This window comes from Pleurodeles waltl, chromosome 6 (genome assembly GCF_031143425.1).
Source record: "Pleurodeles waltl isolate 20211129_DDA chromosome 6, aPleWal1.hap1.20221129, whole genome shotgun sequence".
Classification (NCBI taxonomy): Eukaryota; Metazoa; Chordata; class Amphibia; order Caudata; family Salamandridae; genus Pleurodeles; species Pleurodeles waltl.
In genome coordinates, this window is record NC_090445.1 from 670,653,513 (window position 1) to 670,674,889 (window position 21,377).

At 43.3% G+C, this 21,377-nt stretch overlaps 2 protein-coding genes across 5 annotated transcripts in view; one reads left to right on the top strand and one right to left on the bottom strand.

Annotated features, from left to right (window-relative positions):
- Nucleotides 1-1,738, top strand: part of LOC138300140 (zinc finger protein interacting with ribonucleoprotein K-like) — an 81,969-nt gene extending 80,231 nt beyond the window's left edge. Inside the window, exon 7 of one of the 2 annotated variants that reach the window (XM_069239079.1) lies at nucleotides 1,505-1,738. In XM_069239079.1, the coding sequence (XP_069095180.1) occupies nucleotides 1,505-1,506 (2 nt within the window). In that variant the 3' untranslated portion in view covers nucleotides 1,507-1,738. The remainder of the gene's footprint in view (nucleotides 1-1,504) is intronic. The other variant, XM_069239082.1, reaches the window with a different exon arrangement.
- Nucleotides 1-21,377, bottom strand: part of LOC138300137 (zinc finger protein 12-like) — an 81,096-nt gene that overhangs the window by 3,266 nt on the left and 56,453 nt on the right. For all 3 annotated transcript variants that reach the window (XM_069239073.1, XM_069239072.1, XM_069239074.1), the window contains 3 exons: nucleotides 20,666-20,827; nucleotides 9,097-9,210; nucleotides 6,384-6,500 (listed from right to left, as the gene is read on the bottom strand). In XM_069239073.1, coding sequence (XP_069095174.1) covers nucleotides 6,384-6,500; nucleotides 9,097-9,210; nucleotides 20,666-20,827 — 393 coding nt within the window. The remainder of the gene's footprint in view (nucleotides 1-6,383; nucleotides 6,501-9,096; nucleotides 9,211-20,665; nucleotides 20,828-21,377) is intronic.

The window sequence follows — 21,377 nt, forward strand, 5'->3', positions numbered from 1 at the left end:
TATTGGCATAAAATGCTCAAATGCTCATGTTACTCACTTAATACAGCCATTTATTGTCATCTGTTGTTGCACTGGTGCAGAGAAAAGGTTTGTAGGGATGGGCCCTTGGGCCAACAGCGAGAAATGGGCCCTAGCATTGGGATGGAAGTGAGGGTGCCCAAGAACTGCATAGATAGCCTGTAACATTTGTAACTTAACTGCAGTGCTGCCAGACATGCTGTGTGCAAAGGAGAGGATGAGAGAGCTTATTTACCATGCTGAGCAGAATGCCTACACTCAACAATTGGGAGTGCAACCCAGAGAGATTTATCCAATCACCCTTGGGGTGTCTGATAGCCAGTAGTATGCCTGGAAACCTGAGAATGGAGCAGCTTTTCAAGTCTACTACTGTCAATGTTTGTGAATTCGAAAACATAATAAATATGCACCTATTCAAGGAGTTATTCTATAGATGCAGATTTACTTTTTCATTTCGTAAACCAGCCCTTGTCATATGTTTAAGTTTCCCCAGCAAAAAATGACCAAGTTAAAATCTCTTATTGAAATGAGAATGACAAGAAAAACTAACACAGACATAGCAGACCCGACTCACAGTTCCAGACCAAACTACCAAGCCAAGAATGCATTTGGGGGTGTCTCACCCCAAACACTGCCAGAAGCTAGGTCCCTGCCCGTCTCACCTGGGCCAGGTACTTTTTCCTGGGAACTCATGAGTACAGTAATGTACAAGACAATGGTCTGGAATCCATGCCCTGGGACCACTTATTTTAAATGTATTTTCACTGCACATATACTCTTTGTCTCTGCTATGAGAAATCTTGATGGTAGAGTTATCAATTCGGGGTATGTAGGCAGGGCTCCATGTTTTCACCCTTGCCTTTTACAGATCATTTTATCAAGTGACTATCTGCCCCATGTACTATAGAGGTGGGTGTGTCAGCAAATTAATAGAGCAAGCCGAGTCAAGAGTCTGGCTCTATGAGTCCATGAACGAGCCAAGCCATGAAAACACTTGGCATGTATATCATCGACAAACATAATGTAACAATGCGATACCGTAGCACTATATCACTGATTAGACAGACATTTCTTTATATTACTTTTTTAAATATGAACTTAGAAACATTAATGACTTGCCCCTCACTGATAATGCCATTGGTGAACTAAGAAGCAGTCAGTAGCCATGTAAACCCTAAATTTGGCCTAAATTCTTATTATAGATAGAGCAACATTAAAACCTGTTATTTTAAACATAAGAGGTTTTGTACTGCACACATCCTGACCTCAGGTTTTTAAAAGTGCTCTCATATGTGATAAGAAAGAAAAAGGAGGCTCTGTGAAATAAAATGTTTGCCTAGCATCTCACAGTTTGGACTAACAGAGACGCCAGAATTGATTTCAGTTTATCTGGTAGCACATTCTGAAATTCAGCAACCAGATGTATATCAATGTTTCTCTCCTATTTTAAATCAAAGGTCGCTGTTTTGTCTTTTTTTCTTGACAGAAAAACCAACGCAGCCTTACCAGACCCGACTCAAAGTCATGAATGAATTTATTTGAAGGGTGTCGCACCCCAAACACCCCCTGAAGCTATGACTCTGCTGAGTGTCTGCGTAACAAAGGAGCTTCCAAGATGGGGATTTTCTGCCTCACAGAGTCAATGCACTGCACTCTAAAGCTAAATTTCATTAAGTAAAGTTATTTCAATACATAGCCTTTCTTGTGTCTGGACATTGGGCATTGTTCGGGTGTTGATGCTTGTGTACTTGGCTTAGATGTGGTTTTGAACTTTGTTTTCTGAGAACCGCAGAACTTTGCGAAAACTTTGTGAATTACACTACACAGTTAGCATATTTGTGCAGCATTTTGGTTACAACTTGACCATTAATATAATAAGCTGCCATGCAACTCGTCTGTGCCATAAGGCTCAGTGTTCCACCCCTTGATGTTCAACAGATATCTTGTCTCCCTGATTCATCTGCTGTTGGGACAGAGCTTGAAGGGACTAGAGCCTCTACCAGGCTCTGGAGCTGACCTAGTAGTGGAGGAAACTTGATAATTCCAAAAAGAATCAATCCAAATTTGAGATTTGTTTTCTAACAAAAATAGAATCAACTATTGCGACTCTGTCTTTTGGCCGCATCAATTCACGCTTCACACATCACGCTAGACCTTGTTTCTAGTTCTATTTGTATATGCTCAGATTGCCTATGTCACCAAATCATGCATCTTGCATCCTAGGTACCTTCAACAAGTCCTACATTTCTTAAAAAGCTGTATGAAGACATTGGGACAGATGCTTTTATTCACTCCCACTTTGACTTTAGTAATCTGATTCATCTGAGTCAACGGACTAAAGCCCTTAGTAAATCTTCGACAGGTTTAAATGCCACAGCAATGGTTATCTCAGGTAAGAAGAAATGTTATTCTGTCCGATCAAAAACTGATTTCACTTTGTGGTTTTCCATATACAAAAGTGTCTTGTTCAAACTGCTTTTCCTTTGTGCAGCATATTTTCCAGAGGTTTCCCTATATTTGTAGCATGCCTCTTTCAACACTTCTTTATGCATCAATTTTCAAACAAAGTCTGAGACTTGTACATTGTTCCATCTCTTAGTTTAGTTAGACGGGTTGCAAACTCTGTAATGCCCTCGGATCCCCCTAAAAGAAGAACCTATTGTGTTTTTTTAATCTCTTTTAAGCTGTTCACTGCCACTTAATATATAACATCAAGAGATATTCTCTGAAGGATGGATGTTTGCACTCAAAACATTCCTATTGCAGATAGATAGATAGATAGATAGATAGATAGATAGATAGATAGATAGATAGATAGATAGATAGATAGATAAAGCTAGTCCAGTGACTCTACTCATGAGTTGCAACAGAGACTTCTGCCACAGTGTACAGAAATAGACTACTGAGAGATGGAAAACAAGTCAGGAGTACCCACCTTATATAGTGAAGCAGAGTTCAACAGATGATAGCTTACCCTTACCACAATAAATCCACACGTAACCAACAGACCATTGCAGAAAGGGAGAGTAACTACTAATGATATTCAAGAAAAATGAACAGGCAATCATTCCAATAACTGAGAATGAGAGCAGGATGACAAAGAATCTCTGATCACTGTCCTTTATCATTTGAGGTGACTACAGAAGGTAGACAAGGCACCAGCAAGCAACTTCTTGGAAAGACATCTGTAGGCTGGCTGTTCAGACAGTATGGTTGTCCATAGGTAAGACAGCCCAATCATCATACTTGCCTAACCCATGGTAACTATCAGGAAGTGCTTAAATTGCAAAACAAATAACGATCAGGGTTCTTGTCTGGAAGCCACTACAGTTGTACCAGCCATTGCTTTTGCCAACACTGCCAATGGCATGACCTACTCAACTCATGCCTATCACAGTTCTACAAATGGACAATTCAGACTAATCCAGGTCACCCAAAGCTATAAGAATGGCTCGGGTGGCAGATATTACTCATTTTCATTGTACATTAAATTATTGAACCACTGTTGTTGTGCTCATTTCTATATTAGACAAACACCACCACCATGTGGTGGGCTGTAACAATTGCTGGTGTTGACAATTAGTGCCAGTGCCGGGCACTGGAAACCACCGGCTCAAATTAATCACTGATACTGAGTATCTTGACATGATTACATGGTCAGGGTGGCCAACATAATCAGGCGTTCCCACCATGCACCTATATGAAATCACAGACACTCAAAGTCACTCTCTGAAAGAGAGCCGCCTATAGCAAAATTAACAAAAAAGACCACATGTACTTGCTCACACACCGATCTGATGTTATATACTTAGAAAGACCATTTCAATATTGGAAATCTCAATGGACACCTGTGCAGCGTCTCAAAAAGCATGGTCATCAAAAAGGTAAGTACTAAGTTAATATCCCACTCTGGCATCACAAAGGGCTTGAGCAGAAACACATGTTGTAAACTTTTCAAGAATATCATCACAACCGGTGATTTAAAAAAAGAAGGCTGATCTGGCGACCACAAAAAAGCCAAAAGAGTCAACAAATACAGTTTATCAGTGCTTAAACCAATTCCTTGCTTGGCCAGGGACAAAAATACAATACTTCAGATAACTAGGCTTGTAGTAGATCAATATAGCAGGTGATAAACCAGCCACATATTTGTTGCAACCAGTGGCTGCTGATCGTCTTCAGAGCTTTGAGCAGGAGAGGTAGTTGTGGGAAGATATACAGGAGTCATGAGCTCCACCCTGGGCAGAATGCATCTCCAAGAGATGTAGTCATTGTCCCCTAGGCACAAGTGGCTGAGTTTGTCTAAGCAGATGCTTAGAGATCCTGCCAAGTGGCTCACTAACAGGGAAATCATCTGGTGGTCCAGCCACTTCCAGAGGTCCAGCTCACCCTGCTTGTTGCAGTACCACATGGCGGCAGTGTTGTCCATGAGCATGGTACCAGCGCCCCTGTGGCATGGGTAGGAAGGCCTTCAACACCAAGTGAATTGCCCACAACTCCAACAGACAGATGTAGAGCCAGGCCTCCACCGGAGACCAGAATCCTTTGATTGTCACCTTTCCTGAATGGCCTTCCCAACCCAGAAGTGGTGCATTTGTCAACCCCATCAAATCTAGATGTGGTAAGGACATGGGTATGCCACTGACCCAATCATGGTCCAGTAGTCACCACTGCAGGTCCTTTGCAGTCTCCTCTGAAATCTGAATACAATTTGATCAATTTCTCTGGTGCTGTGCTCTCTGGGACTTTAGATCTCACTGCAAGGCCCACGAGATTTGCCAGCAGGATGCAGGAGGCCAGAAAATCCCAACAGCCTCAGAGTCATTCTTACTGAGGTCCAGGACAGGGGCAAAAGCATTGGGATTACAGCCCAAATGTTCTGTACTCTCTGCTCCAAGGAAAAGGCACACAATTTTACTATATGGGAGTTTCCGTGAAGGAGTCAGGTGTGACTTTGGCATATTGATAGTGAACCCCACGAAGTAAGAAGGTTCGCCGGCATCTGGAGGTGGCTAATGACTGCCTTTTGTGAGCCCGCCTTCAAAAACCATTTGCTGTTGTAGAGTAAGACTGGGACTTTCAACCTCCGAAGATGTGCTGCAACCTTCGCCATCACTTTCAAGAACACCAAGAGGCAATGGTGAGTCCTAAAAGGGAGCACAGTGAACTAAAAATGCTCCTGGCACAGCGTGGATCCTAGATAGTAACTGTAGGCCTGCAGGATGGGGATGTGGAAATAACAACCTGCAGGTCCTATCCAGTCTCCAGAGTGTAGGACAGACTGGACCGACTCTAATGTGAGCACCTTAATTTGTCCTTTCGCAGGAAGGTGTTGAGAGGGTGGAGATCTAAAAGAGGATGGAAGTCTCCGTCCTCCGTCGGGACCAGAAAATAGCGGGAGTAACACTCAGGTCCCACCTCCGATACTGGAACCATCTCAATGGCCCCTTTGGCCAAAAAGGCCTTTATTTCCTGTAGCAAGATGGACAGGTGGTCTTCCGTCAGCAGCCCTGATGGTGGTGGAAGGTGCAGCAGAGTGGAAAGAAATGGGATGGCTTAGCTCCCTGTACACTCTGGAGGACCCACTTGTCTGAAATAATGGCTTGCCAGCCCTGGTGGAAATGTCTTGTCTCGCCTCCTACTGAATGACCGTGTGTAGGGAAAGGGTTACAAAAGAGGTTTTGCAACTCTGGCTGTTGGAGGGGCAGGTAACTGAGCTGCACTTTGTCCCTCAAGCTGTTGTCTTTGTTAGCAGAAAAAGATGGAAGACCTGCTGGGATGGCAGTGGGGTAGGACTTTGGTTGTGCTAGAAACTGGGGGTGAAATTGCTGATGGAATTGCATGATGGGGACAAACAGTCCCAAGGAACGTTCTGATGCCTTGCTGTCCTTAAGCTGTTCCAGGGCTTAGCCTGATTTTTCACCAAAATGGTGACAGTAATTGAAAGTCATGTCCATTAATAATGCCAAGTCATCTTTGGAGAAGCCTGTAGACCTTACCCAGGTGTGGTGCCATAGTGCAACACTTGCCAATCGCCCAACCTAAGCAGTAGATTGTATCCAATCCACAGCGGATTGTAAACTTCACTGCGTCACACCCATCCTGGATAGCATGTGTTGGGGACTCCTGTGAGTCATCCAGAATACCTGGAAGAATGTTGGCCACCATATCCCATAAGAAGGCTACCGCTCAAAAGGTTTCCGGGTCCACTCTGACCCCTAGGTAGTATTCACAAGATGAGGAATCTGTGGTTAGGAGTGTCCATTAGAAATATAAGTATCTGTACATCTACAAGTGCAATGCATGGGCTTACCTCAGCAATCAACATTCTTTCAGCTCAAAAATAGTATGTTTTAAAACGTTACCTGGTAGATTACTGATGCGTTCCATTATTTCACTGTCCTTGTGGTCCACAAAATAGATATCCTCCTCTTCCTCTTCTTTTATTTTTACTATATCATCATCAGGGATAGCCAAGGGTCCTGTTTTTAAATTAAAAGGTCAAATTCTAGCTAAGTTAAATACTGTAGAACATGGTATTAAGAACAATGATTTTCTATGATTTGAGAATGGAAACTCACTGCTATCACATACAATTCTGACAAGATGACATGTCAGGGTTAGGCAAAGTTTTCAACTTCTAAGAGACCCATTACCAATTTAGTCACAATTCTGATTTAGCCAGCAAGAAAAATTGCCAACCAAAGTGCGATTATGGATGATGTGTACTTTGCGTATGGCATATTTTCATCTCCAGATACTTCACCTGCACGTAAAATGTGAAGGGGAGGAATGGGTCAAAAATGTCTAACAAGCACTAGCAAAGTCAACAGGCCTCACCTGTTGGCTTTTCCAACTCTTACTGCTCACCGTTAACAGACAAAACAAAAGTGCTATTGTTGTCACCGAAGAGCATCAGTAAAAAAAAAAAAAAACAACACGCAATGAAGTTTACGTGATACGTGTTAATGCATCACCATGCATGCACATGTATGCGTCTTGATGCTACTTCAGCCCCAATGTGATGCTCTATACACACATACACACACGTATGAATACCACCAATGCACACACATGAATCCTGATATTGGTGTGGCCATTTGTTTTGGTTGACACCCATCTTAGAGCAGTGAATTAAAAACAAAAAGTGTGCAAAATTGTATTATTTAGAAAGGAGAGGTTTGGAAGCAAATTGCAGCTCACAGGCCCTCCAAAAATATATGAAATAAAAACAGGGAAAGGTGCTGAGCAACAGAAGAGGGGGTGGCTTGCGCTAAGTAATCACTTCTACGTGGTGAGGCAGGGTGCAGGGTTCAACAGTGGATCTGTTGGGGCAGGTTTATATAAAAAAAATAGCCACAAGAAGGCAGAGCAGGACGGGTAGGAGAAACAAAGGGCAAGCTTTTATGCTATCAACACGTAGAGCATGGATGGGTAGTGTAGGGGGCAGGCAGGACAAGGGAAAGAGCAAGAAAAGATATGTATTCTCACGAGGTGCTGAAAATCAAAGAAAAAGTAGTTCCTTCTTGTGGAGCTGCAAAAGGCATTAAGTCATCAACTAAAAGGATGGTAAAGATACTATGCTTCTTGGAAGGGACAAACACGAAGAGGAAGGAAAGTTGACAGGAAAGCAATAAACAGCAAGCAATGAGCAGATCCAAAGCCCACCCCAAGTATTTGTATTGTACACAATAGGTCTTCGACCACAGATATAAGATGTTCTTAGGCGAGACCTAAAAAGATGCAAAAGGTGATAGGGACATACCCATTTCTGCATATTTGTTTTTCATTTCTCAAAACTGTTCAGTATTTTCTCATCACATAAGTACTTAAACTGACTGTATCTATACTTCAAGGTGTTGCAATACCTACATGTAATGAGAGGCTAAGATGATATCCTAACAAATAAGGAAATCCTTGTGAATCTATGTCATAATTTGTTCAACTAATTATTGTATTGTCCTTGCTGTCAGCCTGCTTCCTTCTTTCTCTCTGGTCCCTGGGGCAGCTATAGTTTGATTCAGCCTGCTTCTGCTATACTCAGGGATCGACCCAGTGTATGCTCATAACTTGGGCCCTCCACCAAGCCGTCCCAGTCTAGGAGACGGGTGGTGTGAGTCTGATGGCACCCACTGCTCCTTGTGAACTCCTTAAAATATGCTCATATATGAAATGGGGGAGGGTTGTGTATGCCCTCAGGTAACCCATCTCTGAGCCAGTGAACTCAGAGACTTGACAGAACTGCTGTTTTTAATCTGTGATCATCAGAGACATACTACACCGGAACCTGCCAGAAACTGACTCTATACGTCTTCTTATTTTCTTTGGCTCCAAGCTAGAGGGCTTTCAATCTGTGTTGTATCTGAGCCCTTGTGCAATTGCGAGTTCTCTTGAAATATATATGTGACTCCCGATTGCCGGTGCGCTTACAGCTGAGTGTAGACTGCCAGACCATCCACGTGCAACCTACCCTCAGTTTCCTTTTACTAGCGACAGGCCACATGCCTCCCCAATACACCACTAAACTGCTGCACCTCCTAAGACATCTATGTATGGCAGTTATGGGTCTGTTTTTTGCTTAGTTATAGTTACTACCAAAGCATATAGGCTTGTTTTTTCTTTACCCAATTTGATTCAGGAACTACACCTGCACCCACTGGTAGTTTCCTGTGCAGGGCTTTTAATCTATTGAATTGGTTTATTATATATGGATCAGGTTATGTTGTCTGTATGTGCAAGACCCAACACCAGTCAAAGCTGTATCTGAAACGAGTAGGGGCCTGAAGCACATTTAATCACACACCACTATTGAGACATGTAGCTACAGACCTTAGGATTGTTACATGATATGCCTACAAACCCAGATCACCAAACTCTCTCTGGGCCAGTCAGATTTAGAGAAGACAGCAGGCAGGAAATTACTGTTTACAATGAAGTAGGCCCACTAAGCACCAACAATCTGCTACACTGATAACTCCAAAGCATAGGGGAATGGAGTATGATTATTTTATAACTTACTGTAAATTATGTTTTGACCAATACCAGCAACATAATTATTAGAAAGTATTTCTCACCTACCTGAGCTGGAATCTGAGCTGCTGCTTTCTACATCTTCATCAGGATGACCTCTCAGTCGCAAAGGTGGTTCGTCCTCATCACTTAAACAGACTTCAGTTTGGCAAAAAGGATAGCCTGTGAAGTGAGGTTATATCAATTCTATACAGATGTTATAAGTACAGGTGGTCATAACATTATAACGTACTTATTAACTCCTTCAGTGCTGAGGGTGGCTTGGACCTGTCCTCAGCACCAGTGGGTATTTGTTGAGGATAGCAGCAAGTCATCCTAGCGCCCATCCACAGGATGGGGGTGGTGGGGGGAGGAGGCTAGGTAGGGCTAGGTAAGCGCTGGTGCTCCCCCTGTGGGCCGCCCTGTAACATGCCTCCACTGGGGGTGGCAGTAAAAGCGCTTTTCCTGCCACCCACCCGGTGATCTGATGACGTCAGCGCACCTGCCATGCCTATGTCATCAAAAGGCCCTGGGACACTCTGGAAGCCATTTGCTTCCAGCGCATCAGAGGAGAAAGGTAGGTTTTTCCTCCAGGGAGGGTTTGCTGTGGGCAAAGAGGCATCGGGGGGAAAAGAAAGAGTTTTTCCTTTCCCCGATGTCTCTTTGCAGTGCAGTCCTACTGCGTGATTGCGGGCGGGCCGTGATTGCGCAGCAGGAATGCATGCACTAGGCCACCAGTGATTTCTCTTCTTTTTCTTTTCGTTTGGGTAGTGGACCGGCAGCAAGGGACACTCCCCTTTATGGACTATATATTTTGTCTGTTTCTGGCCCCTTTGTGGGCAGATCAGCCATATTTTTAGGCCTCTCTGCCCCCAAAGGGTGCAAAAAGCCACTAAACACGAGGGATTGTCTTTTTTAATATGTCTGGGTGCAGCTCCTTGGGCTTGTGTGTGAACTGGAGTTCGGCTGACAGTCTGCTTGTATTGGCATTTGGCTGGCATGTGTGTAATGGCTAGCGGTGTGTGAGGACTTGTGCTTGGCTGGCGGTGTGTGGACTAGCGCTTGGGTGGCGGTGTGGGTAAACCGGTGCTTGCCTGGCGGTGTCTTTGAACTGGGGATTTTGCAGGAGGTGGTTGTGGCTGGCATTTGGATGGTGATAAGCTGCCTTCACAGAGTTTTATAATGTTAACTGTTTTATTTCTTGTCTTTATTTGCATTTGGGATTGTAATGTTTTATTTCTTCTTTTTATTCTGGTGCAAAGCTTTTGATTTCCCTTGCTGTGACTCCTGCTTGCGGTTTCAGCACTGATAGATCTGCAGTTTGTGTAGTTGCATGTATTTGGTAAGAACAACATTTTGTACTCTTTACTCCAAATGAGTGTCATTGCCTGCATTAATGTGTTTTTGTAAATGGTGTAGTAATAGCAGCATATTTAGCTTTTGTTTTATTGTGTGTGAAATTCTCCTTAGATTTGTGCAAGGTGTGTACTGTGTTGTCTTGTGTGTAATTTTCTTTTTGTTTGTCCTATCTAGTGAAATATAATTTGTACTTGATGTGTCTGTGCAGAGTAGGTGCAGATGATCCTGAGTCAAGCTGTCTCAGGCAAGTGAGTGGTCTGGTTTTTGAGTATATAGGTCTTTGTGTGCTTTGTATTGGTTGACTTTGCCTTACAGATTACTAAATGCCAGTAGTTTTACTTGCTGTTTGATAAAGCCACACTTTGTTCATTACTAATCTTACACAGTGTTGGTTATTGTTGACATTTGTTGAGTTGCTTTTATTAGTAGGGGTTATAGCTAACAGTAGCATTACTGCCCAACAGGATGCTGGTTTGCTTTTCGAATATTCCCCAGACCATGGTTCTGAGACTGACACTGCATCACAGGCAGAGGAGGAAGTCCAAGATTCTGGCAATGAATTTTCTGTCAGAGAAGAATCATCTGATGTTGAAGCCTCTTTCAGTTTGGAAGAAGTCCCTCTTTTAGAAGACAACATTGGTACACCGATAGTGCAGCAAACGGCATCTGGATTTCAGCCTGGGGCTGAAAATGCTCCTATTAGGAGTGCTGAACTCTGGGCTGGCCCAAACATGGTGCAGCCTGTGTTGCCTGCCTTTACTGGTGTAGCAGGGTGGAGAGTGAATACTGAAACGTTTTTGCCTATAAGTTTCTTTCAGTTGTTTATGGATGATGTATTTTTGGATGAGATTATTGAACACACTAATTTGTATGCTGAACAGTAGTATAGGGACAATAGTACCAGACTTAAGCCCCACTCTACAGCTAGCCGGTGGATTCCCACAAATCTGGATGAGTCTTGGGTTTAACTTTTTTGATGGGCTTGATAGGGATGCCATCGCTGTCTTCATATTGGTCTACTAGTCCCTTGATGACAACGGCTATATTTCCTGCAACCATGAGTGGTGATCGGTATTTGCTTCTGCTTCGGATGCCTCATTTTGAGGACTGGACTGGACTACACTGCGTGTACTTGTGCTTGGCTGGAGGTGTGCGTGGACTGGCACATGGCTGGCAGCGTGTGCGGACTGGCGCTTGGCTGGAGGTGTGCCTGGTCTGGTGCTTGGCTGGTGGTGTATGTTGATTGGCACTTGGCTGGAGGTGTGTGTGTGTGAGTTGGCATTTGGCAGGTGGTATGTAGTGACATGCTTTACCATTGCCACAAGATCACCCTGATAGAGATCGTTTCTTCAAGATTCAGCCTGCCTTGCTTTTTTCGTAGATCACCTTTCAGAGATCTATGTTCCAGGGAAAGAAATAGCTTTGGATGAATCCTTGGTCTTGTTTAAGGGCCATTTGGTTTTTAGGCAGTACATTGCTAGAAAGAGGACACGTTATAGAATTAACATGTATATGCTGTCTGACAATAGGACTGGATATGGCTATAATTTCAGGGTGAGCACTGGTAGGGATTGTTCTATTGACCCCTCGAGTTGTCTGTACACTTTTGGAGTCAGTGAGAAAATTGTGTGGGAACTTGGTTTAACAAAGGTCAGAATTTATACATAAATAACTTCTACACTGGTGTGCAATTGGTCAAAGTGGACACTTGCTTGTGGCACAATCCATCTTAACCATACAGTTACCCTAAAGAGACTGTATGTAAGAGGCTTCAGAAGGGACAGTACAGTGCCTTGTGTAGTGATGTACTTAAATCTGTGAAAGTTTCAGACAGGAGAAACGTCCACATGCTAACAACCATTAATAATAAACATACTTAACCTGTGACTGTTTGGGGTCAGGGTGCTGAAGCATGCAAACCTGTGTGCATTTCAGACTACAATAGGCACCTGTGTGGTGTAGATGGAGTAGATCAGAGGTTGGAGCCTTACACTGCTGTTTGTATGGCTTACATTTTTTTTAATAAAAAGCTGGCTATCCATTGGTTTCATTTAGAAACCTTCAATACTTTTGTTCAAGGGTTGTTCTCCAGATCCAAAGATAACTTTTGATCAGTTACAGCAGTCTGTGATAGGCAGTCTTGTTGTAGTGGAGGAGGAGAGAGTTCCTAGAGTTGGAGAGATGAAGGATGTGGCTAGATTGAAAGATCACCAGATTCCTGATTACATCCCTCCCACGCCCCAAAAAACTTTCCCTGTAGGAGATGTAGTCTCTGTCCGAAAAGGTGTGCAGAAGGAGAGTTGTATGTACTGCCCCAAGCGTGCTTCTAATCCAGGGCTATGTGTGCCTGTTTTAAATTGTACCACACGCAACATAAATGCTGGGAGTAACAGTGAGCGTAAAAGTGAACTGACTGGTGTGTATCATCTTATATTTTTTGTTCATTTTCATGGATGGCTGTTGAGTTTGTAGTATTGGTTGGTTTTTTATCTCCTACAAATTGGTTTGTGTTTATTTTGTTAAAGAAAAGTGACTGTGGTGTGTGTGTGGGCTGGTGCTTGGCAGGCTGTGTGCGTGGACTGACACTTGGTTGGTGGTGTGCGTTGACGGGCATTTGGCTGGCAGTGTGGCTGGGCTGGCTCTTGGCTGGCAGTGTGCGTGGGCTTTCGCTTGGCCGTAGGTGTGCCTGGACTGGTGCTTGGCTGGTTGTGTGCGTGGATAGTGCTTGACTGGCAGTGCGCATGGGCTGGTGCTTGGCTGGCAGTGTGCCTGAACTGGTGCTTGGATGGCGGTGTTTGTGGATGGCTCTTGGCTGGCAGTGTGCATGGGCTGGCAATTGGCTGGAGGTGTGTGGAGCTGGCATTTGACTGGTGGTGTGTGTGTGTAGTGACGTGCTGCTGGTCACTATACACATTACCAGCCAAACGTCACTACACACAATGTGTCATCCGCCAGCCGGTGATTGCTGTGTCAGTCATGTGGGTGTATGAAAGTTATGGGCCACTGAATGGTGCTGTCTGCTGATGTGAATGCTGTAATGTGTTGGGACCACAGATGGCGGTGTGAATGGGTTTGTGTGTGTCACATATGAAAGGCCTGTAAAGCGATTGGTGCCTTGTCGTGGCTTTACAGCTCATGAGCTTCGAGTCACTGGCTCAGTTTATTTAACTTTCAGTGACTGAGTGTATTTCTTTTTTGTGAAATCTCGTTAATAAAATTTATATTTCGAATTTTTCAGTCACTCTCGGGCCAAATCCAACCAGTATGTGTCTGTACTTGAGGAACATGTGGTTGTGCAGCAATATTTGTCTTTTCTGTATTTCTCTGCCAGGATGTACATTGTCTTTAGGGAAATTCTACCAACACTAGATATTTCTGTAAACTAGACACCCAGGGTAGTGTATGGTGGTGTGCCTCTTGTGGATCCCATTAGGTTTTCTTGCCCACAATGCCCTGCAAACCTCAAAGTGTGACTAAAATCACACAAATTTCCCTTGCATTTATGTGCCATATTCTTTCAAGCAGAAGGAAACCGCAAAATTGCCACCACCCAGCGTTTCCCCACTTGTCCTAATAAAAATGCGCCCAAATTGTGTGGAGGGGCCTAGTGCCCTCGACAAGACGGGATCAAACTAACGTGGGAGTCCTCGCAAGGGACTCTCATAGACCTTGGTTTGATTTGTTATGTTGCAGGCACAAGGCCCATCCACGCAAGCGAAGTGCCGCTTTTAATCAGAAGACTTGGGGGGAATGCTTGGTGGAAGGAAGTTTGTAGTTCTCCACAGATTCCAGAACCTTCCATCAAAGAAATGTGCAGAAAATGTGTTTTTCAGTCAAAAGTTTGAGGTTTCCAATCAATTCTGGGTAACACAACCTGGTGAGAGCCACGCAAGTCACGCCATCATGGGTTCACCTAGGAGTCTAGTTTTCAAAACTGTACAGGTTTGCTTGGTTTCCCTAGGTGACAACACCCAACTCATCCTCTCCACCTCCAACAAACCCAGACACAACTTCCACAAAGGCATGGAAGCAGTCGCCAACTGGATAAGAAACAGCTGCCTTCAACTCAACGCAAACAAGACAGAAGTACTCATCATGGGCACTCAACCCAACGCGTGGAACGATTCCTGGTGGCCACCCACCTTCGGAAACCCCCTGACCCCCACAAGCCAAGCCCGCAACCTCGGAATCATCCTGGACTCCAATCTCAGCATGAACCATCAAATCAACTCAGTCACCTCCACCTGTTTCCGCACCCTTCGCCTCCTTCCAAGTCCTTCAAATGGATCCCCCTCGAATATAGAAAGACCGTCACACGCCCTCATCACCAGCAGACTGGACAATGGCAGTGCACTCTACACCGGAATCAACACGAAACTCATCCGCAAACTACAAAGCATCCAGAACTCCGCCACCAGACTGGTCCTCGACCTACCTCGACACTGCCACATCTTGCAACACCTGCGTACACTGCACTGGCTTCCCATAGAGAAAAGAATCACCTTCAAGATCCTCACCCATGCACACACAGCCCTCCACAATACCAGACCAGCCTACCTGAACCAGCGACTCAACCTCCACCTACCCCACAGGACCCTACGCTCAGCCCAGCTCTCTCTCGCAGAAGTACCCCGCATCGGGAAAACCAGAACAGGAGGACGCTCCTTTTCCTACCTCGCAGCCACTGCCTGGAACACCCTTCCTCTCCACATCAGACAAACCACCTCCCTCCTCAGCTTCACGAAGGAACTGAAGACATGGCTTTTTTAAGAACCACCTCACCGGTGAACGCTACACTTCTCCCCTCAACCCCCTCAAGCGCCTTCAGAGCCTAACGGGTGAGTAGTTGCGCTTTACAAGCACGGATTGATTGATTGATTGAGGTGTCAGCTGAGCTAGGGTCCAAAAACCACAGCTACCTACTTTGCAAAAAAGTGGTCAGTTTTAGTGGAAAAATGTGATGTGTCCATGTTGTGTTTTGGGCTGTTTCCTGTCGCGGGCACTAGGCAGACCCACACAAGTGAGGTACAATTTTCATCAGAAGACTTAGGGGAACGCTGCGTTGAAGGACGTTTGTGGCTCCCTGCAGATTCCAGAACTTTCCATCACAGAAATGTGAGGAAAATATGTTTTTTTAGACAACATTTAAGGTTTATAAGAGATTCTAGGTAACACATTCTAATGAGCGCCGCACAAGTAACCCCATCCTGGATTCCCCTAGGTGTCTAGTTTTCAAAAATGTACATGTTTGCTAGATTTCCCTAGGTGCCGACTGAGCTAGGGCCCAAAAATCACAGTTAGGCACATTGCAAAGAAAAGGGTCAGTTTTCAGTGGGACCGTGTTTTGGGCTGTTTCCTGTTGTGGGCACTAGGCCTACCCACACAAGTGGGGTACCATTGTTATCAGAAGACTTGGGACAATGCTGGATGGATCGAAGTTTGTGGCTACCCGCAGATTCCAGGACTTTCCATCACAGAAATGTGAGGAAAATGTGTTTTTGCAGTCAAAGTGTGAGGTTTGCAAAGGGATTCTTGGTAGCACAACCTGGTGAGAGCCAGGCAAGTCACCCCCCTGTGGATTCCCCTAGGTGTCTGGTTTTCAAAAACGTACAGGCTTGCTATGATTCCTTAGGAGCAGGCTGAGCTAGGGCCTAAAATCCACAGCTAGGCACATTGCCAAAAAAATGTTTTGTTTTTAGTGGGAAAATGCGATGTGTCCATGTTGCGTTTTCAGCTCTTTCCTGTCGCAGGCACTAGGCTTACCCACACAAGTGAGGTACCATTTTTATCAGAAGACTTGGGGCAATGCTGTATGGATGGAAGTGTGTGGTTTCCCCTCAGATCCCAGAACTTTTCATCACAGAAATATGAGAAAAATGTGTTTAGTCAAAGTCTGAGGTTTTCAAGGGATTCTGGGTAACACAACCTGGTGACAGCCAGTCAAGTCATCCATTCCTTGATTCCCCTAAGTGTCTAGTTTTTTAAAAAGTACATGTTTGCTATTTTTCCCTAGGTGCCAGATGAGCTAGGGTCCAGAACCCATAGTTACCGAATTTGCAAAAATTCAGTTTTGAGTGGAAAAAATGGATGTATCCATGCTGCGTTTTGTGCTGTTTCGTGTTGTGGTACTTGGCCTATCCACACACGTCAGGTCCCATTTCTATCAGAAGGCTTACTGGAGTGCTGGGTGGAAGGACGTTTGTAGTTCTCCTCAGATTCCAGACGTTTTCACAGAAATGTGGGGAAAATGTGTGTTGTTAGTCAATGTTTGAGGCTGCAAGGGATTCTGGGTAACACAACCTGGTGAGAGCCACCCAAGTCACCCCATCCTGGATTCCCTTACATGTCTAGTTTTCAAAAATTTACAAGTTTGCTAGGTTTCCCTCAGTGGCAGCTAAGCTACGGCCCAAAATCCACAGCTAGACACATTGCAAAAAAAAAGGTCAGTTTTCAGTGGTAAAATGTGATGTGTCCTTGTTGCGTTTTGGGCCGTTTCCTGTCGCAGGCACTAGGCCCACTCACACAAGGTACCATTTTTATTGGGAGACTTAGGGAAACACAGAATAGTAGAACAAATGTTATTACCAATTGTATTTCTCTGCATTTGTGTCTTCCAAATGTACGACAGTGTGTAAGAAAAAAGTCATTTTGAGAAATGCCCACTAATTCACATGTTAGTATGGGTACCCACAGATTTAAAGATATGCAAAAAACACTATTTCTTGTGCCCATTTCGGAAATACCTTGGTTTCTTTGATACCATTTTTCACTGATTACATTTTACCATATAAAGTGCTGTATACCTAATACAAAATGAAAAACCACTGCAAGGTGCAGCTCAGTTATTGGCTCTGGGAACCTTATTGGTTCTTGGAAAACCTTCAAAACCTTTATATCCCCGCAGTCAGAAGGGTCTAACAAATGTAGTGTTATATTGATTTTGTAAATGGGCCATTGTGACAAAGAGTTACAAATTAAAACAATGTCACAAATTGACGTTTTTATCCTACTGATTTTCAATTGTTTTTATTTTAACACTTATTTATTTTCGAAAACCTTGAAGAATCTACACAAATGGCCCCTAGCTGAATTCAGAATGTTGTCTAGTTGTCAGAAATGTGTAACTTTCTGGGATCCACCATGGTTCCACATCTGTTTCTACCACAAACTGGAAGGAGGTTGAAAGTGCAAAAAATAGGAAAAATTGGCTATTTCCCAGTAAAATGCCAAAACTGTAGTAAAAAAAAAATTGGTTTTTGCCTGTTACTGATAGCTGAGAAGATGGTGATTTTTAGCACTGCAAACCTTTCATTGATGTCACTTGCAAGGAAAAAAATATTCTTCAGCACTTTTTTCTCCATTCCAACCCCCCGCCCACCCAAAAAACGAATGTAGCTACATTTTGGCTAATTTCTCAGCCCCCTCCAGGGGAATCCACAAACCGTGGGTAGTTTTAGAATCCCCCGGATGTTGGAAAAAAAGGACAAAATTTGGCGTTGATAGCTTAAGTGGACAAAAAGGCAGTCTAAGTACCATTTACCCCAAATAACTAAAAAAAAAAAAAAAAGCTTAGCACTTTGGGGGATGGGGGAGGCCTAGCAGCGAAGGGCTTAATTTACATTTTAAGCATAGCACCATAAAACCCAGTATGGCAGATTCTTGCAGTCTAACAGTACAGATTATATTCTTGCTCTGATGCAACAAGGTATTTTAAATGTTACTAACTAAAGGGATAGCATCACTAAATGTGAATTTATTGTTCCGGGAAACAGAGGTGGAATTCTATGTGGAGGTTAATTTAGAAAAGTTGACTCGTAAGCAGTTTGTCCATAAATTAACTCTTCAGTTAGTTGGATGTGAAAACCCATTTGGTGGGTGTTTTTCTAGAATTGAGAAGGGGCTGCCACCCGCGTTTTTTCAAAATCTGGGACTTCATTGGTGGAGGCAAGTGGCAATTTCTAAGATACCTGCTTGGAAAGATTTTGATTGGATGAGTATCATTTCTGGGATCTGTCTGTGGTATACCTCTAATAATCAATGTCTCCACCTTGACAGCATTCACTGTGTAGCTTGAGTGTGGGATAAATTCAGGTATAAGCTACTCAAGAGACAATCAGATAAAGCTTTGGTGAAAACTTTTAAATTTGCTTTAATAAGGGATGTATGTTGTGCATAACTCTAAGTTGGTCCTGGATTTGGAGAGAACTGCTATAATTGTGCTTGCTAGATCTTGCTCATGTTTTGCTATGTAGATGTTTCTGTCCAAATCCTACTGATTGCTCTGAGGGGGAAGAGCAATTGATGGGAGGGGACACGCTGCAAAGTACATGGAGAGCCCCATTCTAACCGGAGACACTTTCACGGCAGAGATGACAGGTGGCTTCCCAGGACAAAGTGCCCATCCATATACCACGGGGGATAGCAGGCCCTGTATCACACCCAAGGTCTGCGCTAACATCCCTGTGTTTTAAAAACCTGTTTCAGCCATTCCTACAAGAGCTCCTCAATCAGCGAGCATTCCAATCTGCTGGTCAGCAACAGAGTTTCCCGAAATATTCTATTAGCAGAGTCTGCAGGATTCTTACCTGTGTAATGTCAGAGAGTCGGACACTGGGAAAATAACCACAATACATTTGCAATAGCCTTAGGCTCAGAGATCGTTGCATCTGAGAATTAAATTGTGATTCCAATAACAGTTCATTGGTCGGTTTGTTTATTTGGGATATTGGGCTGCCCATTCATGGCTTGACTTGTAGTTGTGGATCCACTTTTTGTTTGCCTTCTAGTTCACTGAGTCTTCCATACCAATATCTCTCCTGTCTCCTATTCTCACTTTAGAGTAGGAGGTTTTTAAGTTGCTGAGAACTTCTTTCAATTACAGGGGATGTTCTATTGTTATCTCTCAGTTTAAGAGGAGTACACATTCCTCAATAATCATATCAATATAGTTGGGGTTATTGAGAAAAATAAACTTAAATAATATCCAATTAGAGGATCACTCAATCTGTTTTTCTCAGAGAAGGTGGCAATTAAACATTAGTATGAATTCAACAACACTGTAAAATATGTTTGGGGCTGTATAACAATGCACTATTTGTAATACTTTAATAGGAATATCTCTAGGCACCCACCAAGACTAGCGCCATCATCGCAATGCCAGTGCCGTTCCCATATTAATATTGTCCATTGCTAGCACTGTATGAAATCTTTCCACTACATTAACCTGCCATAGAAGAAAGTAGGTATCATGGCTGAAATCTGTATTATGGTACTCCTCACTGAGGTGACTGACTGCATATGTATTAAGAAGGACTGTATCTACTCCCAGCAGATTTACGAAGATCAATTAGGGAACCATCACTGACAAAACAGTTATTACCATGCATTGCCTTTACCACGGAATGTCTTTAAGATGCATATACCCTAACAAGCAGGCCTTTACAATGAAATGCTAAGTATATATCAGGTTATATATATATATATATGTATATATATATCACACAAAAAAAGGTTACAGGGACGTTATAGTTAGGTTCAGATATTAAACACACAAAACCATAGAAATGCAGCAGTTATAGTTGCCTGAGCTAATTATAATCTATGCTCCTGCAATGCACTGCTTATGACCGCTCATATTACATCACTCATGACATGGGTGACTGTCATTGGCCTTGCAAACAGCCAAAACAATGACAGTTAGTTTAAGCAGCTTTGAGTCAGTGCTTAATTTGTAAATTAAAAGGTGCCAGTGACCAAAGCCCTCCTCTTAAAACAGCGGCTGCTGCAATTAAATGTGTGAACACAGAATACTGAGGAAAAGTAATCCTGAAGCCATCTCTGGCCTCTTCAATCCATATACAGCCACTCCCTGCCACTTCAGCTCACTTTTGAAGCTTTCTACTTTCTTTCACTGTGATGCTTTTTCGTTTTACTCTTCCTCCGTCTTTCCCACGTGTCTTTTGCTCGCAGTAAATGCTTGAGGCAGAAAACTAAGCACTGGCCCTCAGAAACAACATCCACAAATTAAGCACTGCTTTGAGTTCTGTTTCTGTAACATTACGCTTAAAGAATACATACACTCTGAGCTGCTAACCTTATCTGCTGCACACTAAATATTCTCAATCCACATCTTTTCCAATCTACACTGGACAGTTTAAATCAGCTGTGTCCTCTGCAAGAAGTAAGTATTGATGCATAACTTCCACATTTCCATTCAAATTTTTATGGAACTTTAATACAAAAAGCCCATTATTCTATTCGTTGATTTTTACTTCTGTACCTTGTGAAGTGCGCTCATTGTGGCTCGTCGTCCTTTCATTCTGTTCATCTAGCTGTCGACTCAAGCCCCGTGTTATATGAAGTATGGAGCTTGATTTGCTACCCTGAGACCATGCCTGAGTTCTGGACGAGCCATATTCATTTGCTTCACAAGTACCATGTGCTGCAGAAAAGTTAAAATCCATAGTAAAACAACTTGAAAAGAGAGAAACATACCACAAGTCTATGGCACTCACTCTACAGGCGTGTCTAACCTCCCTGGTATAATGAGGGGTAGCAACATGGGTAAATGCATTTTCTAGACCCCTTGAGGGGCAGCCACTTGTAACATCAGAATAAATTATCCTTACATACAAGTCACTGTCCACTAGACTGTGAGATCAAGAAGCGAGTTATGGTTTCCATTGCAAATTTATTCTAACCTTTGTTTTCAGCAAACCAACATTCAGTCACTGGTTCTCTTAATAATAATTTAACTTCCTGTTCAGACTATCATTAATACTCCCACAAAATAGCTGACCAACCTCAGAGTGTGAGGTATGCTTCATACAATCACTGCTCTTTTTCTGGGAAACGTTTCTCTCTAAGAAATCATTTATCACATTTGGCATATTGAAAAATATACCTTTGCAGATCTGTATCATTCTCAGTGTTCAGAGGCAATTGTATTAAAATCTGTAAATGTTCCTTGCACTCTAGATGGAGGCCAATAA